Raw genomic sequence first — 22,192 nt, 5'->3', positions numbered from 1 at the left:
CCATCTCTGGCTGTACGATCAGGGATGCCCTCTCACCTGGCCAGTGTGCTCCGTTTCATCCTTGTTGATGAGATACATGAGGAAGAACCTGTAAAGGAGAAAGAGGCAGACGATGATGAAGGACCAGTGGGAGAACTCTGAGGGTCTCTGAGAAAAGGACAACAAGGAATGGGTTCACCCTTTCCCAGTCCATTGCTTACATATAATTTGCCAAGTTATGCTCCTCCAGCGTGTGGGTTTCAAAGCCGTGAGGTGTCGTGTCAAAATAGTCACTCCCGATTCCACAGATGAAACATTTGGTCTGTCAGGTCAAAAATGGCCATGAGAAAAAACGCTAAGATTCTAGGATTCCAGTCCCTCCTGATAGTATACAAAAGAGCCTTTCCAAGGTTTCCCTTCCCCTGGCTAATTAGGAGCAAAACAGCATTTAGAAGTTAACTGGGGACAAGGGGGCACCCTTGACATGTGACCCAACGATTAAAATGGACTTTTACCTGATCAATAACCTGGAGCTTTGATTAATTTTTCAATGACAGCTGACAACATACCCAGACACACACAAGCTGGACAGTTTAGCTCTTGAAATGTAGGTTAAGAAGGCAAGGATCTGATCCAACTTACCTCCATGTCCTCCTTCACCTGCTCCTGCTGGTCTCTCAGCTCCCCAAAGGCATCAATAATCAAACCTGAGGATGAATGGGAAGAAAGGAGAAGGTAATGGAGAGATAAGAGAGAAAGGTCTGGGCTGCCCCCAGTACATTTATTTATTTATTTATTTATTACACTTATATACCGCTTTTCTTTCAAAATGGGATCTAAGGCAGCTTACAACAATTCTAAAAAGACCCAACTAAAACTTTTATTTACAACCGACATTATTAAAAACATAATCTAAAAAGCTAAAACACCATTTGCACTATCTCCCACCTGAAGCATCTCCCTTGGTGTCCTGTAAGACACACTGCTCCAAGGGAAGGGGACCAAATGGCTCACCTTGGATAATGGCCAGTAGGATGACAATGACAAAGAAGAAGAAAGTGATGTCAAAGATGACACGATAAAGCTCATACTCATCACCGGCCGGGTCCTCGATCTCGTCACCAATGCCCCCACCAGCTCGGACCCCAACATACATGTGAAACAGGTAACACTGTTGTAGAGAAATAGAAGGAGAGAGGGAGACATTCAGGGTGCATCATACAGTATAAGATAACAACAAGGCCTCGATCCCTGGAACGGATCTTCCAAAAGAACTTCATCTTTCTCCCACCTCAACACTGATCCTTGATATCACTAAAATGTATTCTAATTGACACTTCATTCATAACTATTTCAGGACAGAGCTTTAAAAAAAGCACAAGGAAAGTTTATATGAGGGAGGATTGCTCTATCATTGGTGCCTAGAAACAACAAGGAGCTGGAAGCTGCCTATTTAAAGATAATTTCCCTCTGAAAACCAATGCCACCTTCTAGACCTAGTTTGCAAATTGCCCAGGGTCACTTGCCTGGCTATTGATGGAACCAGGATACTAGATCGGATGACCTGATTTCATTGTCAAGTTCTTGGTGACCAGTCATGGTAGTTCCATCTCCTGACCTCAGATACAGAAAGGAGAGGATTGCCAAAACCTTAACTCAACTCAACCCTGCCTAAGATGGCACTCTCATTATCAAAGCCTGAGCCTTTGAAGATAGCACTCTTGGGCTACATATGTGTCCAGCAGCCTCTTCCCTTCAACAAGAGGAAGGAGCCCACTGTGCCTATGTCACCTGGCAAGACAGATGTTACCAGACTCACTCTTTGGGGCTTTAGTATTGCCTGACTGCCTTTCTTGGTCACAGCTGAAAGGAAATCCAAGCTTGCCTTGTCTTCCTTTGCCTATCCTTGCTTAACCCTGGCAGTGTGTCTCCAGAAATCCTGCAAGGCCCTCTCTATGTACTATGACTCTCAAGTGTTAAATGAGCTGGGGTCCACATTCATGGTTATGGACAGCTTATCCCATTCTGACCACACTCTTTCACAGCTTGAAAAGTTACTTTTCCAAGTTTACCTTCCTCCTTCACCTTGAACCTGGAAACAGACCAGTGTTCTTCCAGAGTTAATGGAGGAATGGTCCATTATGTGATGTTTTTACAGTATCACACTTGGCCTCAAGTGTGAAGAAGATTGGCAGGTTTTTGTATCAAAAAGCTTTATCAAATTTGTTTGATCAGAAGCGAGAGTGAAACAGAACTGAGGTGCATGTGCCCACCAAGGAAAGGAAAGCTTCTCTCACACCATTTTGAGCCCTCTGCGAAACTTTTCCAAGTTCCAGCCCCCATGACTACCGCTCTCTGCTTCCATCTCACCGTCATCATGTCATCGCATTTCATGTCAGGCTCGTCCTCATCCTCACTCTTGTTGTAGAACTTGCGGAAAAAGTTGAAGGCGACCACAGTGTAGAGATACACAACCACTGCCAGCAGCCCCACTGTCATCATCAGCTACGGAAAAATGATACAAGTGTAAAAGGAGTCTAGTGGGCACGTTCTAAGTTGAGTTGTGGAGTGGCTATATGTTACCTCTGGGACCACCAACAGGCTGCCTATGAATACAACTCGCTGGGAAACAACAGTGGAAGAGGGATATTGCTCTCATGGCCTCCCTGTGTTCTTCCCGAGGGACTAGTTGGGTTTGCTCTTGTTTTACGCCTGACTTAAGGTGACCCTAAAGCAAATCTATCACAGAGTTTATTAGGCAAGATTTGCTTAGAGGGGGTTTGCTATGGCCTTCCTCTGAGGCTGAGAGAATGTGACTTTTGGATTACACAGCCATGGGTTAAGGGACCCTCCCTTTGGCTTGTTTACCTGCGCAGCTCATCATGCCCCACCTGTTTGCCATTGTGAGTGACAGATGAGAGGATGGTCCGCAGCGTCTTGACGCCCATAGCGATGTCCAGAAGGTGGGAAGCAAAGAAGAAGTTGTTGTAGTGGCCGAGGACGGACATCACCATGTACCAGAAGAGATACAAGAAGGACTGCAATGGGAAAGGAAGTAGTAGTTACAGCGGAGGCAAGATCAAGAGCCACTTGAAAATGAGAATGACTTGTTCTGAACTCAACTGAGCTATTCAGAACTAATGAAACAAGGACTCTTCATGTGTGACTTTGCACTTCTTCTGTCCTAAAAGAACCACAATCTACAATATCCAATGGAATTGAGGAGGGGAGACATAAACAGGTATAAATAATGGTAATTCCAGTGGCCGATGTCCTACACTCAGCCAGCAATCTTCTCACTCACGTTGTCTGTAAAGATGACTCCAAACTTCCAGATCTTGTATTTCAGGTCAATAGAGGTGATCCTGTGGAAGAGAAAGGAAACAGCTGCGGAGGAAGGTTTGCACGTACAAGCACACATGCTACGTTTTGTTATATACAAACCAAACATGGTTTAAGCATGCAGCATAGAAAGTAGGATGTTGGGTGGACTTGGGATATTCTGGTTCAAGTTCCTACTTAGCCATGAAACTGAGTGGGTGACCTCAAGTTGATCACTTTCTCCCAGCCTGATCTACCTCACAGGGTTGTTGTTCTGAGGACAAAAGCCTGAGGAGGAGACACTTATACACACAGCTCAGAGCCAAGTGAAGGAAAAGTGGGCTATACATACAAATACTAGCACTACTATGCACGCTTGTGAATATAAAATGTGAGCATCAAACTGACTACTCTCAGTTTGCAAACACGAGCATCACTGTTCAGACATCCTCTAATTTGGATGTCAGGCTTGACTGTGGATGTCTGCTGCTCAGGTTTCAGGGACAAACCTACATTTACTATCCCTGTGTGTGTGTGAAAAGGATCTATAGCCAAGTATGCATGAAACCTGAAGCTATTGCACCTTGCTGACTTCTTAACTCTGGCCACCAAATGCGGCCAACGCTGAAACAACATCTACTCTCCCCATAGTTCTCAGTGGCACCACCATTTCTGCCCATCCTTCTCACCAAGTAAGGAAAGACTTGTCCGGCTCAGATTTTTTCTCGTTCTGCGCTGTAATTTCCAGACTGGCCAAATCCATCCCCAGCAGTTCTGCAATTCTCTCCCGTCCATAGATGTCACCGTATTTATCAAGCACCTGAAGAGAAAAAACAACTGGGATTTGGGGAAAAGCTATCCTTGGTGCCCTGCAGCCAGCCAGCTGAGTTCTTGGTTGTATTCACCAACCACACACATATCCCTGTCCACATCTAAGACAGATCTGGCTGAAGCTCTTACCTTTCTCTTGATGAATTTATCCCAATAATTGCTCGGGAATGACCTGGCAAAGAAAGATAATAAGGGGAAAAAAACATCAAGGAAGATAAATCACCACCTTCCTATGAAATTACTTCCCCCAAGATGCAGAGATGGCTAGCTACTTGGGAGGCTTGGGATAAACCTGTCAATGGCTACTAGTCACGGTCATGTATTTTAGCTACAGTGACTGAGGCAAGGTTGGCTTTCAATTCCAGGTACAGCTGGGGGTGCAAGATGCACCCTTGAGGGGAACAAGAGCATAGAGATTTGGTTTTAAAAAACATTTGAATGGCATACTCTGTGTAGCTGTGCTTGTTGCTTAATATTACCATGCTCAAGGACGATGTTGTAAGGTGCACCAGTTTTGCTCCTTAGAACATATCCAGGTCTCACCTCCTGTGACATCTCACAGGGTTGTCCCCAGGTTTCCAGTTCTGGCCCTGAACTCTCAGGGTCCACAATGGTCCTAGCCTGGTAACCCCAGTTCCCACCATTCTCATCCCAGAGAGGGACTCACGGGGCATTGAGGACCAGGCGGTCCCACTGGCCCTTGATGTCATCGTCCTCAGGCTGCTCCGTGATGTAGAGCCCATCGAACTCCAGCTTGCGCGCCAGCTCCTTCTCACGCTTGAAGATGACCAGCGGCACCTTGAGGCAGTTGTAGCCGATGATGCAAAGGAAGGCCACAAGGGTATGGACAATGGACAGGAACTGCAAGGCTGGCTGCATGTAGCCCGTGCTCTCCTCCAGGAAGTAGTAGACCACGCTGTCTTCTTCGTCCTCATCCCCGTTGCCATTCCCGTTGCCATCCCCGCCGTCATCGTCCCCACCAAAACCTGAGCCAGCACCAGAGGCTGCATCCAGCTCTCCTTCAAAGCCAGAGCCTTCAAACTCTTCCTCACCTGGGGGCGAGTCTGACACCTGAGAAGCATAAAATGATAAAAGGAGAGGAGCTGAAAAGTCATCAGTCTTGGCTTCCACCACCTTGCGGCCTTCTGCTCTCACCACTGTAATGACTGCCCTCTCCGGGTTGACACTCTCTTCCTTGTCAGTGCTTTTCTTCACAGATTCCAACAAACTTCTTTTCACTTTGCACAATAAATCAGAATGGGCAAGGTGCCGTCCATGGACTGCATGTGACCCCACCTTAGCAGCAAGTTTGTGGCCTCCAAGGGTCAAAAAAGCTTCCCCCCACATTCCTTTATCCAAAATGCCCCCTAGGGTCAGTTTAGCTTAAGTGTGCTAAAATATGATAACAATGTCTCTGTGCCCCTTAGAGGAAATTTTGGGGCAATTAAAAACTATGTTGAAGGGGTGTGGTGATGGAGGTGCAGCCCTTTGAGATATATCCTGGGGGGCTAATGCAGCCTCCTAGTCTCTCACAATTGCTCATTCCTGCAGTAGACAGTTATGATCATCCTCTGCCTCACACACATTTTCCAAACTGCAACAGAAGTGTTAACTTTGCACTGGCAATGGCCAGGCCTGGTTCAACCTCTGTCCTCCAGAACATTTCTGTTCCCTCCAGATCCCTACTCCAAATCCCCCCCAAACACATTTTCAGGTCTATTACCTTGTAGAAGAGCAGGATGAAGTTGATCGCGAAGGCCAAGAAGAGGGCAAGGAAGCGGAGGTTGTAGAAATTCCTAGACAGATAGTTCTGAAAAGATAGGTTGGTAAGATCAGTGTTAAGGTGGCGGCGGCGTGTGCCATCCTTCAGCCCAAACAACTCAGGGCAAAAGGACCCACATTTTGAATCTATCCCCAGGAAAACAAAATCTCATAGTGTATCCATGTATGCTATAGTTCCGTACTCTGAAAAATTATCCCTACTTTACATCACTCAGGGGAGCCGCAATAGGCTAGGCCATCCTGACTGATGGCCAAGTTGGCAGGAGCTTCAGGGATCTGAAGTCCAGAACAAATGGAGGGCCAAAGGATGGGAACCACTAGGCTAGGGCAATGTATGGATGTTATCCCCTCCTTGTTGTAAAAGTATGCTCTGGCTAAGTCACCCTTAACTGGCTACACAAGTGGTTTTCAGAGACGTAGTGGTGTTAGTCTGTTTTAGTACACAGTGGAATCTTGTAACCCTCACAGAACTACGCTTCCTAGGGTGCCCTGGAGAAAGAGAAGAATAGCTATTTAATGTGTACTGTGGTTCCCAACATCTTCCAGAACCTCTTGACACAGACAGAGCCTACCAGAAATTTTATCCGCTGGACTTCCAGCTCGTTCCAAAATTCTGAGCCTGCTGCCTCGGACTCCTTCTTCTCCCGCTGGGTCACCTTCTTCTTCTCCTTGACTGGTTTGTGGGGCTCTTCTTCCTCAGGTGTTGCCTCCTCCTCCTTCTTCTTCTCCTCTTCCTCCTCCTTTGCTGCCTTTTCCCCATTTTCAGCACTGAAAGTGGTAAGAAGATGGTGGGATGGAAGACACCTTGTCATGCTTTATCTCAGCCAGCTGAGAGACTGTCTATTCCTGCACCCTTTTTGGCCCTGGTGCCATGGTGTCTGCCAGAGGTTAGGAAAAGTTAGCATTTGGACTACAACTGATAAAAACTCCCAACTTGTATAAATTCTGGGCATTGTAATCCAAATAGTAACTTCCCCAAGTTCTATGCCCTTCACAAGGAGGCTCAAATGCCATTAGTGTAAAAGCTTTAAAAATCTGATGTCAGCAAGCCCAGGCAGAATTTCTCCACTGCCCTCCTTACCAAATGGGACAACCTGAGGCCAGCAGCAGAGAAGGCAACCCAATATATTCAAAAAGGGATTCTGCCTAAACCTTAGGAAGAACTTCTTTACTGTAAGAGCTGTTTAATAGGGGAATAGACTGCCTCAGAGGGTGATGCTCGCCATCTCTGGAGATCTTGAAAAACCTGGGTATCCGTAAGAAATCTGGTTCGAATCTACCCTCTCCTCCCACATTCCTTAATGTTGGCCAGATATAAATTCTGCCCTCTGCAAGAGGGACCCAAAATTCTGCAATCTGGACAAATTGTGTGGCTATGCTTCTTCCCCCCTTTTATTTTGGCTGATATATTTTGCTAAACAATGGGAGGGCAAGGACATAGAAGCTTTGACTCTACTTTTATTCCAGCCAGAAGTAAAAGTCTTCTTCAGGACCTCCAAATGTATGCAACCGTAAGAGCTAGCAACTTCTTGGTTTAAAACAAAACAAACACAAAAGCTGAAATTTTCACATAGGAGAATTTAGTTCTTAGTATTTGTGGAATTGTAGAGTACACATAATAACCATATATGAACTACTCCCACTGTGTTCTCTCTCATATACACACATCATCACCATCACTTACTCAGCTTTCTCTGGTTCTACAGGAGGCTCTTCTATTTTCTCTGGCTCCACTATCTCTTCCTCTCCATCCATCTGCAGAGAAAGAAGAACAGTGGTCAGCGACTTATTATAGCAAGAGAAAGGGAAATAAAATGATGCAAGTGTATAAAGCCAAAAAGGGGGAATATTATGAATAAGCAAATATTCCAAATTCTGAAAAATCCAAAATCCAAAATACTTCGGGTCCCAAGCACTTTGGATCAAGGAGGCTCAACCTGTAAGGAGTAAAAGTGCTGCCTAATGTCTGCTAATGTACAATACCAGCACCAATAGTAACAATTAATTATCCCAGTCTACCCTTGTATTAATTTGGGAGTCCTTAATCCTTGCTGCTCCCTACTTCCACCCCAATTCCTCCAGAGGCGAACCCAAGAATTTGGAATCTTGGAGCCAAATAAATGAGCATAAGCACATGATTATGTAAATTGCTGGACAGTGTGTCTTGGGACACCCTACATATGAGTGGGAGAAGAAAGTCTCAGTGCTTCCCAACTCATAATGCTCTCTTCATGTGTACAATGTGGCTGGCTGGGGAGAATAAGCCTTGTAACCCAGAACATCTGAAGGACATCAGGTTGAAGAAAATGCATCTAGCCCCAAACCCAGGAATTCCCACTATCACCCAGACATCATCTCAAGCCCCAAACGTACTCCTAGTTTCCTCTTAAGGATGGGTGATCCTTCAGGTGTAGGTGGTTCCACAGGGGTTGTATCGCCCATATCCCCAAGCCCACCAGGTGCGTCGGCAGCCATGGACCGGAAATGCTCCTTCTTGTCTGCTCCAAGCTCTCCTCCTTCGGCAGGTGCTTCCTCTTTGCCAGACTCGTCTATCTCTACTTCCTCCCCTTCCTCCATCACTTGCTCAGCCTCTTCAGATGGGGCTACGTCCCCATGCACCTCATCTTGTGTGGGGTCAGGCATGCTGGCCAACAGTTCAGTCATGGTGATCTTCTTGGCCTCTTCCACTAGGCCACCACCGAAAAGTGTGTTCCAGATGAGAAGGAAGATGCCCTTGAAGATGTTGTAGAAGAAAAAGAGGATGCCCATCAGAATAGTATAAACGAAAGTGGCAATTGCCATGGCCATCTCCTTCACAGTCATCTTCTTGATTTTACGGAACTGCCGACGGATGTTGCGGTAAGTGAACATTCGGAAGAAGTTCAGGACGCTTTCCAAAAACTCCCCAAAAGCTGAAGAAGCCTCTGATGGTGCTGACGCCTTCTCGGCCTCCCCTGCTTCTGCTCCTTCTCCTTCTTCTTCCTCCTCTTCTTCCTCCTGCCCTTCCTCCTCGGAAATCTGAGCTGCAATCTGCATCTCAAAGATGGTGTCCTCACAGAAATTGATGAAGAGCTCCATCTTCTCTGACTCTCCCCCCTCATTGACCACATCAAAAATGAATTGCCGCTTGGACTCCTTCACTTGAGGCATTTCCCACTGGGCTTTGTTGGTCTCACTGATTTCAAAGTAGATGCGCTCAATACGCTTGCTGGCACCCATGATCTCAATGCGGCCCAGATAGGGACTGAAGTAGTTGAGGATGCACTCTGCCAGTTCCAAGAAGGTCTTGAGGCGGTGGTCATGTGGCATGTGCTCAGAGAGGTTAGTCAACAGTACAGCGATATTAAAACCAATGTCTTTGGCGGGCTCTTGGAAGCGGTTGGCAAACTCCTCATAGTCAATCATCTCATTCTCGTCAGCCTCTGAACACGACAGCAAGAACTGGATCTCAGATGGTGTGTATTGCTTCTGGCTATCCATGGCTTTCTGGAAATCCTTCTTGGATATGAGCCCCCGAGGATCTGTGATGTAATCCCGGAAGGCATCAGAGGCCACAATGTCCTTCAACTTCAAGAACATATCAAAGAACTTGAGAATCATCTCTACATTGCTGGAGGATTCCACCAACATGTCCACCATCTGCCGGGCAATGGTGCCATTCACCACATTCCCTGAGTAGGTACACAGAAGATAAAGAATTTAGGCATGGGAGAGAATGAAGAAGAAAGATATACAAGTGGTATGTGGGCTAGTGTTGTGAGACGGATGCATGGAAAGATGGATGGAGGTGTGCCTCCTGCTGAAGATTATTTCTCAGACCTTATACATATGAAAAATATGTTGCACCACTTTCCTGGGAAGCCCAGGGTTCAGTCATTCAGATTGGTACAAAGTTCTCACCTTCCAGTAAGGACAGCAGCATCACCACCATGTCTTTCTGCAGGTCCAACAGCTCCTTCAGAAGGCCAATTTGGCTTGAGTCCTGGATTGTGGGGGAGCATGAGATACTGAGTGTCATTAGACAATATGTCTCCCCTCATGACTTCCTAAACACCATTTGAAGGCTTCTGTCACTTTCCTAACCTGGTGCCTACTTATCAGCCTGGAAAAAGCTGGCCTCCATGCACACCTCCTCCCCTTCTCAATTATATCCCACATCCAATTAATATCCTCCATGTTCTTCCTCCCTTCCCTACCACACCAGACAGCTTCCAGAGACAGAGAATGGAAACTAGGCTCCAACTGTATAAGGAAGGAGCGAAGGGTGGTGGAGCTCTACAGAAACCATAGACTAGGTGTGTCAGTTCTAGGGTGTTGGGCCCATAGTCCAGAGCACACTCCCCTGACAGTGATTTTGCATGATGACCCTTGAAGCTTTGCAGCACCTGGAATCTAAACCTAGGCTAGATACATGGGCTTCTGGAGTCAATTAAGGAAGATCCGACTTCAGCCGTCCATAGGGTGAAGCTCTCACCTTGCAAAGTGCAAGGGAAACATGACAGACTTATACATATTGACCCTGAAGGAGGATACCCAGTCTCTTCTTCTCTAGCCCTCCATCCTCTTTGGAGGAGAGCTAGCTCATTGAAGATTCACTCCAAAGAGCTGTGGAATGAGAACAGAGGCATGTTTTCTTCCACTGGAGAAGGGGGTGACTCTCACCGTCTTACCTCGGGGTAGGATTCACTCCGAAATTGATCCTCATGGGCAGCGCAACAAAGAGATAATTTTGGTGAGGGAAGCAAACACCTCCATTCTGCTTCCACTGTTGCACCCCAAAATTCTAGATCTATCTCCATCACAGTCTTATCTCCTTGAGCATTAAGAGATAACTGTAGTGGAACACCACCACCCTTACTTCAGACCATAGAAAAGTTACAGCTGGCCTGACTGGCTGGCAGATTCTGGGATCTGTAGTTCACTTCCAAGTTCTGCTGTTTATTCCCACCCTACTCCTGCCTCCAGCAACTAATATCATTGGCATATCCATACCGAAAACTCCTAGTGGGCTTAACCCAGTCCTGGCTTCATCCCCAAGATTTTTGGGAACTACAGTTTAGTTAAGACAATGAGAATTCTGTTATGTGCTCAGATCTGAGAGAACAACAGTTCCCAAGTTTCCATGGGGGAGGCAAGGTTTGTTGAACCAGTTTAATTCTGGGGTGCAGAAATGCTTCAGCTGTCAAGGCATGAGGTATAAACAGTAATACATAATAGTGCTTTCAGTTCGGAGACAATATTGAATAAGGATTTTGCCAGCTGCAACTCCCAAATGGTATGAGTTCAGAAGAAAGGTGCCAGCTTTGGTCAACCCCATGTATATCTCTCCATCCCTTCCCTCTTGGCCCCCCAACCTCTGCAATAGGACAAAATGAGCTAGGATGGGGCATGAGCCAACAAGCCAAAGCAATGGCCATGCGTGGCACTTTTGACAACCCATTTAATGAGGATAGTCATTGGAGTGGGTGGGACAGAGGGGTTTGAAGAACATGGAGAAGCAGAAAGGACAGGGAGGAAGGAAGGAAGGGGGAAAGAAAGAAGATCTGGGCGATGAGCAAGCTCCAGCCATGGCAGCGACAGAGAGGAAAACAGACCAGACCAATGACAATGTCTCTCAGCACTTTTTAAAGACTGCTGGGAAGATGCCGTGGTTTCTTGCTCTCCTAGCAGGGATGAAAGGGTTGGAATGCAATGATATGTATAGAACCAAACATTTCCATACAAAGGTAACAAAAGGCACTACTGGATTGGGGAGGGACATTTTGATGTAATGCAAGGCCACAAAACCCTGTGGCTCTTCAGGAGACATTGTACTACTACTATCTTCCAGACTACCAGGCATGCCAAGTGGAGCCAGTGGGACATAGGAGTGCAGTAGCACCTGGAGAAAAACAGGTTCCCCATCCCTGAGCTAATAATGGATCCTCTCTGAAGCCACAGAGCTCTTTGTCCATGTAAGATATCCAGCAATGTGGAACAAGTGAAGACTTTCATTATCCTGCATAGCTTTTTGCCCCTCCCATGACTGGGAAAACAAATCAGATGGCAGAAGATATTACCCAAAATTAAATAAATTTATAGACATCTGCAGACAGTAAATAATGCAAATTATTCCATATATAACAATTATACATGCTGTAAAATCCACCTTCCCAATCTCATTTGTGCAGAATTGCACTGGCGGAGTTAGCAGCACCCTTTAAGACTAGTTTTTATTTTAGCATGCGCTTTCAAAGATATCACAGTCCACTTCTTCCGTGCAATCCAGAGGGATATTAAAGCTTCTGGTTATTAAGTATATTTATACAGGTGTGGCTTGTGGAGAAAGGACAGGATGCAATAGGCTCCAGATGTAAATTCTGATCCTCCCCCTAAATCTTCAAAAGCCACCTTGAGCCTGTGATACAGGTCTTTCAGATCTTTACAGGGGTTAGCTAGTGTTGATGTGTGAAGGCAAGAAATCTGTTTACCAAAAGTCAGTCCCTTAAAGGCTTTGCTAGATTTCCTGTCTCTCCGCTCCCTTTTTTCTTTTCCCACTGTTCGCATCTCCTTGTCTTTGCAGTCAAAGGTAGGAGACTCTGGGCAGATCTAGCTTAAACTCAATAGCAGCAGAGAGAAGATTGGAACAAATCATTGAGTTAAATTCCAATGGCTGCAGTGCATGGCTTTCTTTTTTTGGAGAAGGGCTGAGGAGGGGGTTAAACTGGTCTGGCCTAATGAAAAGAGTAAGTATAAGAGAAGAGAAAGGGTTAGAAAGAAAGGAAAAAGAAGGATGAAAGGGAAGGAGGGAAGGAGGGAGCAGCCAGATTGCGTTGGCGTGAGATGGCCACATACTACATAAAATTTTCTTACGCCATTTCGAAGTCCGGGGGGTTGGGTCATCTGTCACACATCAGAACAAAAATGTTATTTAGAAACATTTTCCAGAACATTTTTGTATTTTTGCCAGGTTTACCATCCAGCACATTCCTTTCTGTTGCTTGGGGTGGGGAAAAGCTGCCGTCTCGCTTTGGGGAGGAAAAGTGTGGACAGGTGGCAAGAGGACTCAGGGACAGGCAGGTTGGAGCGATGGCATGATGGCACTCATCCCTTCTTCCAGGGGAAGAATTTACCCTCGGGAGCAGCAAAACAGGAGAGTCTGCACTCTAATAGCCTCCTGGTTTCATGACCTCCCTGGAGTCCATGGACACCATTATGTTTTGCTGATGTATAGTGAGGAGAAATCAGGCTGGTTCTCCTCCTAGAGCTATTAACACCTCCATCTCCTTAGGAGTCTATGCTGAGGCACCTGGCTCTGAACCTCTTTTTCCTGTGCCTTAAAAAAACTCAAGAGATGATGGATCTTTTGGTTGTAGGGATGGGGAAAGGAACTGCCTTGGTGCAGCCTGGAACAGAGCACTGTATTCCTCTTTGTTGCTCCCTTTCCATAGGACTGCTCACTGGCTAAAAAGAGAGCAATATCTGGGAGCAATGGCTCCCTAGACTAGTAATAGGAACCCTCTAGAGACCAAGGATAAACCTCCTGTTTGCAACATGCCCGGCCCTCTGTGTCTATCTCTCACATTGCCACCTCCAATCTCCCTCCCATTTCTCAAACACTCATATAATTCAAGAGGGAGAAAGTAGCCATGGATGCAACAACCTAAAGGTAAGTGTATAGCGCAGCTACGGCTTGCAGCCCCACAGCAGAAGGTCAGTGAAGCCTTAGTTGGGTCCTGTCTTGCAGCCTACATCCTGGCAGGTATGATGCTTCTGCAGGAATGCTACTAAATTGCTCTCTTTCTCTATCTCTTTCGTTCTTTGCTCAGATTCTGCCTTAACTCTTTAGCATAAAAGTGGGGGACTGCAGCAGATCTAGGGGCCACTTTTTGCCCTGAGGCCCTCCAAAGGTCATATACATTATTAAGTAATAATGTGCAGTTTTTGTTGTTAAACAGTACAGGGAGGTCTTGAAAACTATAGTTTTTTGTGGGTTTTTCGGGCTATGTGGCCATGTTCTAGAACAGGGGTAGGCAAGCTTTTTGAGCCGGGGGCTGGATTGCTGTCCCTCAGACAACTGGGGGGCCGAAGCCAATAATTAAATAATTAAATATTTTTTTTTTAAAAAAAAATTAATTAAATAAATAAACTGGGACAAATATAGGATAAAATTTTCAAATGGAGGGCACTTTTTTCTAAAAAAAATGGAGGACACGCAAAAAAATTGCTGATTTTTTAAAAAATGTTAATATAAATGCATGTTTTGGAGGCTTCTATAGACAATTGCCCCCCTTGCCTGCTGCTTGCACTCCCTTGCCCGCCTCCTCCTGATAGGCCAAAGGCCCCACGCCCTCATGTGAGAGGCCAAAGGCTCCGGCGGCAATCGGCGGCAGGACCGGGCGGGGGCTGGTCCCAAGGCCTTGCCGGGCCGCATTCGGCCCGCGGGCCGCAGGTTGCCTACCCCTGTTCTAGAAGAGTTTATTCCTGACGTTTCACCAGCATCTGCGGCTGGCACCTTCAGCCAGCCAGCCATCTCTGAAGATGCCATCCACAGATGCTACGTCAGGAATAAACTCTTCTAGAACATGGCCATATAGCCTGAAAAACCCACAAAAAACGATGGATGCCAGCCATGAAAGCCTCCGACTTCACGTCTTGAAAACTGTTTCAAAGGTAAACTGTTGCATCTAGAAGCTTTTAGATTAGAAGCTGCGATTCAAGCTCTTCTTTTGGCTAGAAAAAGATCTGTCTGGGGATTCTGGAGGAGTTGAGGGCTACAAAAACATCCTCGGAAGGCCACAAGTGGCCCCTGGGCCACACTTAGCCTGCCTCTGCTTTAGCATCCCAAACAGACAAAAGGACAAGATGCTGGGAATACATCTCTGAAATTCTCGATGTTTCCCAGGGGGTGGAGTGGAGGCATTGGAAACCATGGGAGGCAGGGAAGCACTTGCGCTGGTTCTGCTGGGTTCAAAGATGATGTTACGGAGTAAAGGAAGGCCAGATGGTGAAATACAAAAATGGTCCTTTTTAGAGGGAATGCCCAAAGCTGTTGCTAAGATTGGGAAGAGGGCAGGGACAGGAGAGGCACAGAGCAGGCGAGCCTGGGGTTAGTGCAGAGATTAAAAGGGAAACCGCACCCCACGCAACCTTCTTTCCCAGCTCTCACCTGCCGCTGCCATACTCATGCTTTTTTGTTTGCCCCCCAACAAGTCAGAATAACACAAGAAGGGTTCTTGGCCAAATCCCAACAGCTCTGCTATTACAGGACCCTAACCTTGCCACCCAAAGTGATCAGAGTAGGGTGAGGCTGGTGAGTGACTTTGACAACAGGCCTAGACCTTGGCACCCAGTCCGAATATCTGTCATTCTGTTGAAACACTTGGTTTCCAAATTTAATGACATGGCAACACAATGTATAAAATCTTAGTTTCCCCCTACTTTACAGCTGTTGGGGAAATACAATGGGACCTTGGTAGCCACTGCTGCTTGGTTCTAGGACGTCCCGTGAATATAAAAATCCATGGATAGTCAAGAACCATTATATATAATGGTGCAGTAAAGTAAAATTCTTAGAAGGAATGGAAAATTCAAGGATTTTTTTTTGGGGGGGGGGGGGGTATTTTCAACCAGTAGATGGCTGAATCTGTGAATGCAGAACCTATGGATACAGAGCACCAACTGCAGTCAGTACCTGATATCTGGAGCTTCTGGGATACTGTTTTAGGGAAGCTATTTAAAACATACACATTTACAGAAAGAAATGGAGCATTGCTTTTTATCTCTACAGTAAGTCTCTCTGCCTACTGGTATTCCTTTCCTCAGTCAATGCTCATGCTATCCCCCAAAGATTGGCCTCTGAGATACCTCCCATCTCTTGCACCCCTTTATTGGGACTCAATCTCTTCACTCTTTCTTTTACCTGAGCCAACTTCATCATCATGTGAGCAAAGACATGGAGAAAACCAATTACAGCATCCCACAGTCTGCTATGTGCCAGGCTCTGTTGGTTCCCAGTGCACGGTCCCTGGAGAGGGAGGAAGAACATGAAGGACATACGTCCATATCAAGCAATTAAAGCTGTGTATTTATTTTTTAAGCAGGGCTTTGGCTTTCAAATTGTTTAGAAGTATTTTAAACATGTATGTGTGCGCCTTTAGTTCACCCATCAACTTATGGTGACCCCATTCTGAATACTCAGACGTGGCTTTGACAGCTCCTTCTTCTGAACAACCTCAGTGTTATTGTACATTACCATTGGAAGTGTAGTAGACAAGAAAAAGCAATTCATGGTCCCATTCACACTATGGAAATACTAGGTGACCTTGGGCAAGTTACATTCTCTCAGCCTCAGAGGTAGAGAAAGGCAAACCACCTCTAAACAATTTCCCCCCAAGAAAACCATAGGTTTGCCTTTGGATCACCGTAAGTCAGAAGTGACTTGAAGGTACACAGCAACAACACCTCACATCGAGAAGGATAGAAAAATGGGGGATGTAACAGTGATCTATGGGGTGGAGGTAGCATAAGACTGAAAAAGGGGGTGAATTAAAAAATTGCGAGACTGATTCAAAGGGTCTACTCAAGTCACTGCTAGCAATAGGATTTAGGCCACTGATGTGAAAGAAGCCTGCTGCTAGGCTGCAGTACACCTGGGTTGGAGGACCTAGCTCTATGGATGATAGACCATACCTGGATATACTCGGTAAGGCTGTTGAAGACCTGCTTGGCCACCGCCATGGCTTTGGAGAAGTTGCGTTTGCCTTGCTCATCAATCACATCCTTGCCAGAGTAATACCAGTAGAAATCACTGATGGACTCCTGGGAAGGGAAGAGATCAAAAGGTAAATTCACCTTCCTTGCTTTCATTCTTTTTAAGACCCACAGCAATGCTGTCTATGGCCAGAATACAAAGATGCTAATCTCAGATGGAGAGCGTGACCTAAGAGCAAGCTTTTGGCAACTCCCATTTTATATCTATGCCTGGGATATAGAACTTCTAGCCTAGGGGCCAGATGTGTCCTACGGGGTTCTTTATTCCCCCTGCAAGCTTCTTCTACCGTTATCTCCAATCGATAACTGGAGGTAAAAGATGGTTTAAAGTTATTTAAATTTCAAATATCCTGCACAACTGAGCTGTGCTTTGTAGCAAAATAAGCTGTTGCTCGGAAATGAGTAAGTCAGAGAGCTCTCAGGTGAGATTTCACTCTGGAGTAGGAATGCATATAACGGAAAATAATGGTTAGTGGGGAAATTGGTAAGAACTATATCTGGCCCTGGCCATTGTTGCTTTGGCCTTTCCTGCTACTCTGCCCTCAGTCCAGGCTCATGCCTTTTACATCACTCACTGCTGGACTTTTGCCCAAGAGAGCCTTCCCACATTGGAATTTGGCCCCTTAGCAGAATAAGTTCCTCTACTCTTGATCTAGATATTGCATGAGACCATAATCTTGAAGGCTGCCCTTCAGAGGAAAATTTGAACTCAGGCCTGAACAAGCTGTACCACTGAGAAACAGGGGCTGGCAGACATTAATGCATACTGTACAATTGCCACCTCTTCATTTCAAATATTCTGGTGATGAAGGCAAGAATATTCCCCCTTTCCAAACATATTTTTATTTAAAACATATTTCAATACACAACGCCTGTCAGGATGTTCAGACTATCTTTCCCTTGATAAAGGAATCAGATCCTGCTCTAAAAGCAGACTTTAAGGACACAGGGCTACCAAGGGCACCAGGGATGGATTTCTGGCCAGGAAGCCATCTCAGCTCAAGAACTGCATTTGGTGCGAGGTTTTGCTTTGTCTGTTGTGCTTAGTCTGGGGTGACAATACTCTCACCTGAAGACGCAGAAGATAGTCAACAGTACAGATGATAATGTTGATTGTGTTTGTGTTTCCTGTCTGCGTCCGCAGGTAGTTCTGAAAATCTAGGATAAAAAGCGACATTGTGAGAATGCACTATCTGTTTCCAGTGCCCTAATTTGCCTGGCTCCCTTTATTTTATCTTCAGAACGACTCCGGGAGGTAGGTACATTCTAAATGGCAGCGGGAAGCATACTGACCTAAGATCATTCAATGAACTATATAATCCCCATTGTCACCCACCCCATTTTCTCAGCTGCTTTTAAAACATCCCCTCTTCTCTCTCATCCTCGCACTTTCCATCTTTGTCCTCAGTCTACTTCAGTTGCAGCAAACCGAGTTCAAAGTTGTTGGCACTCAGTTAATTTAGCAGGAAGGAAAAGAGAGGAGAAAGCAAAATCCTGCCCTTCCAAGTAAACTCAAGCTGTTGCAGTATTTCCTAGCTCACTTATTTTTCCATATAAATAACTTTGGCCACTTTGACCAAACTCTGTGATTGCTTGCAATCGTGCGTCGCGCTTTTCATCTGTGAAACCATGGAGAGTATGGAAGAACAAGTTAAAGAGCTCTCTGCCAATGATTTGGTTTAAGTTGGAATGTATGTGCAGAGCCATTGTTGCTGGCCTTCTAGTCCTTGCTCAGTTGGAAACATGGCCACAAGGGTGACTTTTCTGCTCACATTTGTCCTCTTATCATATAGCTTTGTGTGAGCCCCAGCCATTCATCTATTGCCCTGTTCATGGCCATGCAAAGGGGGAGATTCTGAGAATGGCAGTGCACAAATTATGTCTCCCCAAGTTCTTGTGGTCCCATTGTATATCACTACAGCCATTCCCGTTCCAATCATCCCTCATCTGCTGTAACAACCTACCGTTGTTATGACCTTCACATAGAAGCTGCAGGAACCGAAAGAGGTCCTGTGTGAACAAATCGTCCGCCATCACCTTCTCTCCTAGAGCAGGGAAAGGGTCATGGGAAGAGACAGAACTGGCCAACATTAGTAGGAACAACATAGAGGGGAAAAGAGAGAGAGAGAAGGGGGTTTGGGTGGAAGAGTGTAGCAGAAGAGAGTGTGCGGTTAGTACAAAATGAGACTCGCCAGTGCTGGACGCGAGCAAAGGAAAGGCAAACCCACACGGCAAAATGGCTGCTGCCCACAAGCCACGGCGCGCTCCTGCAGGCCTCACTTTCAGGATAAAGCTCTCATGTGGTGGTTAAATAGGGAGTGACCAGCATGGGAGCAGGGCACTGAACTCTTGGCTCCTTGTTTCAAGGAGAGTTCCCTTGAACAAAAGCAAGGGGAGAGCCAATAATACTCCTTACACAGAACAAGCAGGGAGGCCAAGGTGGCAGACGTCTAGGTTTACAACTGTAGCTGGAGAAATGATGGTTGGCATCCTATTAGTGACATCACATAGGGATAAATGAAAGCTGAACTTCTTCTTTTTTTGTCACTAAAGATAAAGGTAGTCCCTTGACATGAATGTCTAGTCATAACTGACCGTGGGGGATGGTGCTCATCTTACTAAGCTGAAGAGCCAGCGTTGTCTGAAGACAACTCCGGTGGTCATGACTACATCGAATGCTGTTACCTTCCCACTGAAGTGGTACCTATTTATCTACTGCCAACCTTCAGATCTTACGATCATCAGAATTGGCATCTTAACCACCAAGCCACCACATCCCCAGTGATTTTTGTCACTGCAAATGGAGGATTTCACTACCTCTCTTACACAAGGACCAACCGCTGCCTCAGGACTCAGCTTTCTCCTGTGCCCCCTCCCCATTATAGCCACTGTGGCTGTGCAAGAGAAGGGGGGGGGTGTCCGAGAAGTATCTGTCTACAGTATGTCCTATAGCCAGACAGAGAACAACAAAAGTACCCTCTGAGACTGAGATCTCCTCCAGATCTTCTGTGAGTCTCAAAGGATGAAGTCCTTGTTGTGCACCTGGCTACAGGAACATAGCCAGATACTCCTCCAATGCTCCCTATTCCCCATCAGCCGCTGCATGGCTGTGGGAACAGGCTGCAGGAGGAAGGTGCATTCTGAGAAAAGGGAGATGTATCACAAGGTGGATCACAGCCAATGTTTTATAATGTTCCCCACCATTAGAAATAACTAAAACATCAACTCCAGGCATGTAGAAAATTAGCACAACAGGGAGAGGCTTTTGTATAGCCCTATCTCTACACGGAGTACTACTACTACTACTACTACTACTACTACTACTACAAAAACCCAATGATAATGGATATTATCAGTCTTGTTTTTCAGAATTCTGCACCTTCTTCAGTGTAATATAACAATTGGCTCTAAAGCTCATGAAAGGTAAAGTGGTCCACACTTTATTGGAGTTTCAAAGGTAACTGGACAGAATCAAGAGGGGACAAACCAAGGCAAGGAATGTTATTTAGTAGTGGGTCTTAAACTGCAGTCCAAAGGCCACCAGAATTTACATGTGAAAAGAACAGTGGGAAAAGATTAAGGGCCAACATTTTCTTTGAAGTTTCCATCCTATGCTGAAGAGGCATGCCTTTCAAACATCAAATTGAAAAGCAGCTTGTCTCTTCAGTAGCGCAAGTGATTGAAATGGAAATGTTAAAGAAATCACTCACTTGCATTACAGGTTTCTCTTCCATTGCATGCTTCTAGCTTCGTTGGTACAAAGCCTTGGAAGATAAATGTAACAGTTGACCTTTGATGTGGAAGCTTTTTCACCTACTCCCTTCTTCCAACCTGGTGGCCATAGTATTAACACTAGACATATGGTGGCATGTAACAAATAAGCAAACTAGCAGAGTAGTCAAGTTAAAGACCTGTGATCATGAAGGACTTCCTAATTTCAAATATTCACAAGACAAGAGGGATTTACCCAGAGGAAAGGACTCTGGTGTTATTGGTATCTGTAGGAGCTGAGCTGGAGTGAGGACTGCAGTAGCTACTCCAGAGTTAGTAGGAACACAAGCGCCATGCGTTTAGTTACTGGATTTCATGGCTCCATTGTGTAGGGACAGTGTGACTGTTAACAGAATATTCTGGCTGGGAAAAAGATGTATCAGTTAGGAAAAATATTCCAGCAAAGGTTCAACATCAATATTTCCTAAATCCCTGAAGATCTAATTGTAGAAGTACACATTTAGTGTGGAAACAAAAACATGTTCGGAAGAGGGATCAAGTATAGGTCAACTGGAAGAGTTTAATCAAGCACCATTAATATTAACAACTGGCTTATTCTAATTTAAAATTGTGTGTCTGAGGTCAAATACTATAATGCAATTCTAAGGGGGAAGAGCTGGGGAGGGGTAAAATAATGGAGATCAGATCTATGCAAAATACAGGTAGAATGTGAAGAAGGATTCAGCATGGTATGTAGAAATTCCAAGTACTGGATCAAAAGGTCAAAGAATAAGAGTAAAGTTGGGGTAAATCAAGTACAAGATACTGAGCCACCGGCCCTTTTTTTGAAGGTTAATAGAATTAGTTGCAGAAGAGTCATTCAGCTGACTGGTTCACACCATCCGTTTTGTGGCATTGGTCATTAATGAAGATATGAATCCAGCGGTGTTAGGGAGGCCAAGAACGATGAATGGGATTCACCCATTCACCAGCGCTCCCTCCATTCCTCCTGGTGGATCCATACTGTCTTCATCTGGCATTAATGACCAGCCCTTTTTCCATTGTACATCCGCTTCATGGATGAAGCCAAATCATCACCTGATCATCCTTCCCTTCTTGCGTTGTTGGGAAGCGGAAGGGTGGGAGGACCATCATGGTACTTGGGAGGGTTGGGCTTGGGAGTGTGGGTAAGGAGAGGGAACGATGCTGCCCAAAGTCATCGCAGTAAGATCTGTTTTGTCTGAGACTTACAGTTGAATTAGAAAGGTTCTAGAGCATTAAAGACAGCAGTGGCCTGGAACAAAAGCAGCTAAACAGGACAACACAATTACTACAAGGATACCACAAGGACAGCAAATGCACAACAGAAGCACTATGGAGGACAGAGCAATGGTGAAACGAAAGGACTATAGTGGGGTAAGCAACCCATGGACTGTGGGTATGACCCTCCACAACTGTTTTTTCTGCAAACTCCCTCCACTACTGAATTTGCTACCAACGCTACCACATTGTGGTGGTTCCACAACAGCCAAAAAGGGCCTTGTATTTCTTCAAAAACAACACATCCAGAGAGCATGTGGTTTGTTTCATAGCAGAACCACACTCCTGGAAACCAGATTCTGATTTTAAAAAAGGGAGAATGAGATGGCACGTCTTGTTTTTAAAGGGACGTTAGTATTCTTTGCAGCCATGAGATGACAGCAATCCAGTAATGTGATAGTGTCAAATTCAGCAGTGATTGTGGCCCCTCAGGGGACTCAGAGAGGCTGTGCTACTTGTGCACCCCTCTACCCCTTGGCACTGTCCATCTCTGTAC

General features: G+C 45.6%; 1 protein-coding gene across 8 annotated transcripts in view; it reads right to left on the bottom strand.

The window, feature by feature from the left end:
• RYR1 (ryanodine receptor 1) overlaps positions 1 to 22,192 on the bottom strand; it is a 104,591-nt gene that overhangs the window by 1,356 nt on the left and 81,043 nt on the right. For 4 of the 8 annotated variants that reach the window (XM_042439010.1, XM_042439014.1, XM_042439011.1 and 1 more), the window contains 20 exons: positions 18,630 to 18,710; positions 17,735 to 17,823; positions 16,585 to 16,713; positions 15,815 to 15,919; positions 12,766 to 12,795; positions 9,814 to 9,895; positions 8,287 to 9,584; positions 7,598 to 7,668; positions 6,486 to 6,681; positions 5,855 to 5,941; positions 4,799 to 5,202; positions 4,261 to 4,303; positions 3,990 to 4,120; positions 3,284 to 3,344; positions 2,871 to 3,017; positions 2,350 to 2,484; positions 994 to 1,150; positions 622 to 686; positions 201 to 301; positions 37 to 88 (listed from right to left, as the gene is read on the bottom strand). In XM_042439010.1, coding sequence (XP_042294944.1) covers positions 37 to 88; positions 201 to 301; positions 622 to 686; positions 994 to 1,150; positions 2,350 to 2,484; positions 2,871 to 3,017; positions 3,284 to 3,344; positions 3,990 to 4,120; positions 4,261 to 4,303; positions 4,799 to 5,202; positions 5,855 to 5,941; positions 6,486 to 6,681; positions 7,598 to 7,668; positions 8,287 to 9,584; positions 9,814 to 9,895; positions 12,766 to 12,795; positions 15,815 to 15,919; positions 16,585 to 16,713; positions 17,735 to 17,823; positions 18,630 to 18,710 — 3,464 coding nt within the window. The remainder of the gene's footprint in view (positions 1 to 36; positions 89 to 200; positions 302 to 621; positions 687 to 993; positions 1,151 to 2,349; positions 2,485 to 2,870; positions 3,018 to 3,283; positions 3,345 to 3,989; positions 4,121 to 4,260; positions 4,304 to 4,798; positions 5,203 to 5,854; positions 5,942 to 6,485; positions 6,682 to 7,597; positions 7,669 to 8,286; positions 9,585 to 9,813; positions 9,896 to 12,765; positions 12,796 to 15,814; positions 15,920 to 16,584; positions 16,714 to 17,734; positions 17,824 to 18,629; positions 18,711 to 22,192) is intronic. The other 4 variants (XM_042439015.1, XM_042439016.1, XM_042439018.1 and 1 more) reach the window with 1 other exon arrangement.

This window comes from Sceloporus undulatus, chromosome 9, assembly GCF_019175285.1.
Source record: "Sceloporus undulatus isolate JIND9_A2432 ecotype Alabama chromosome 9, SceUnd_v1.1, whole genome shotgun sequence".
Taxonomy (NCBI): Eukaryota; Metazoa; Chordata; class Lepidosauria; order Squamata; family Phrynosomatidae; genus Sceloporus; species Sceloporus undulatus.
Note: the sequence above shows the minus strand (reverse complement) of the source record. Positions and strands in the feature narration are given on the sequence as shown.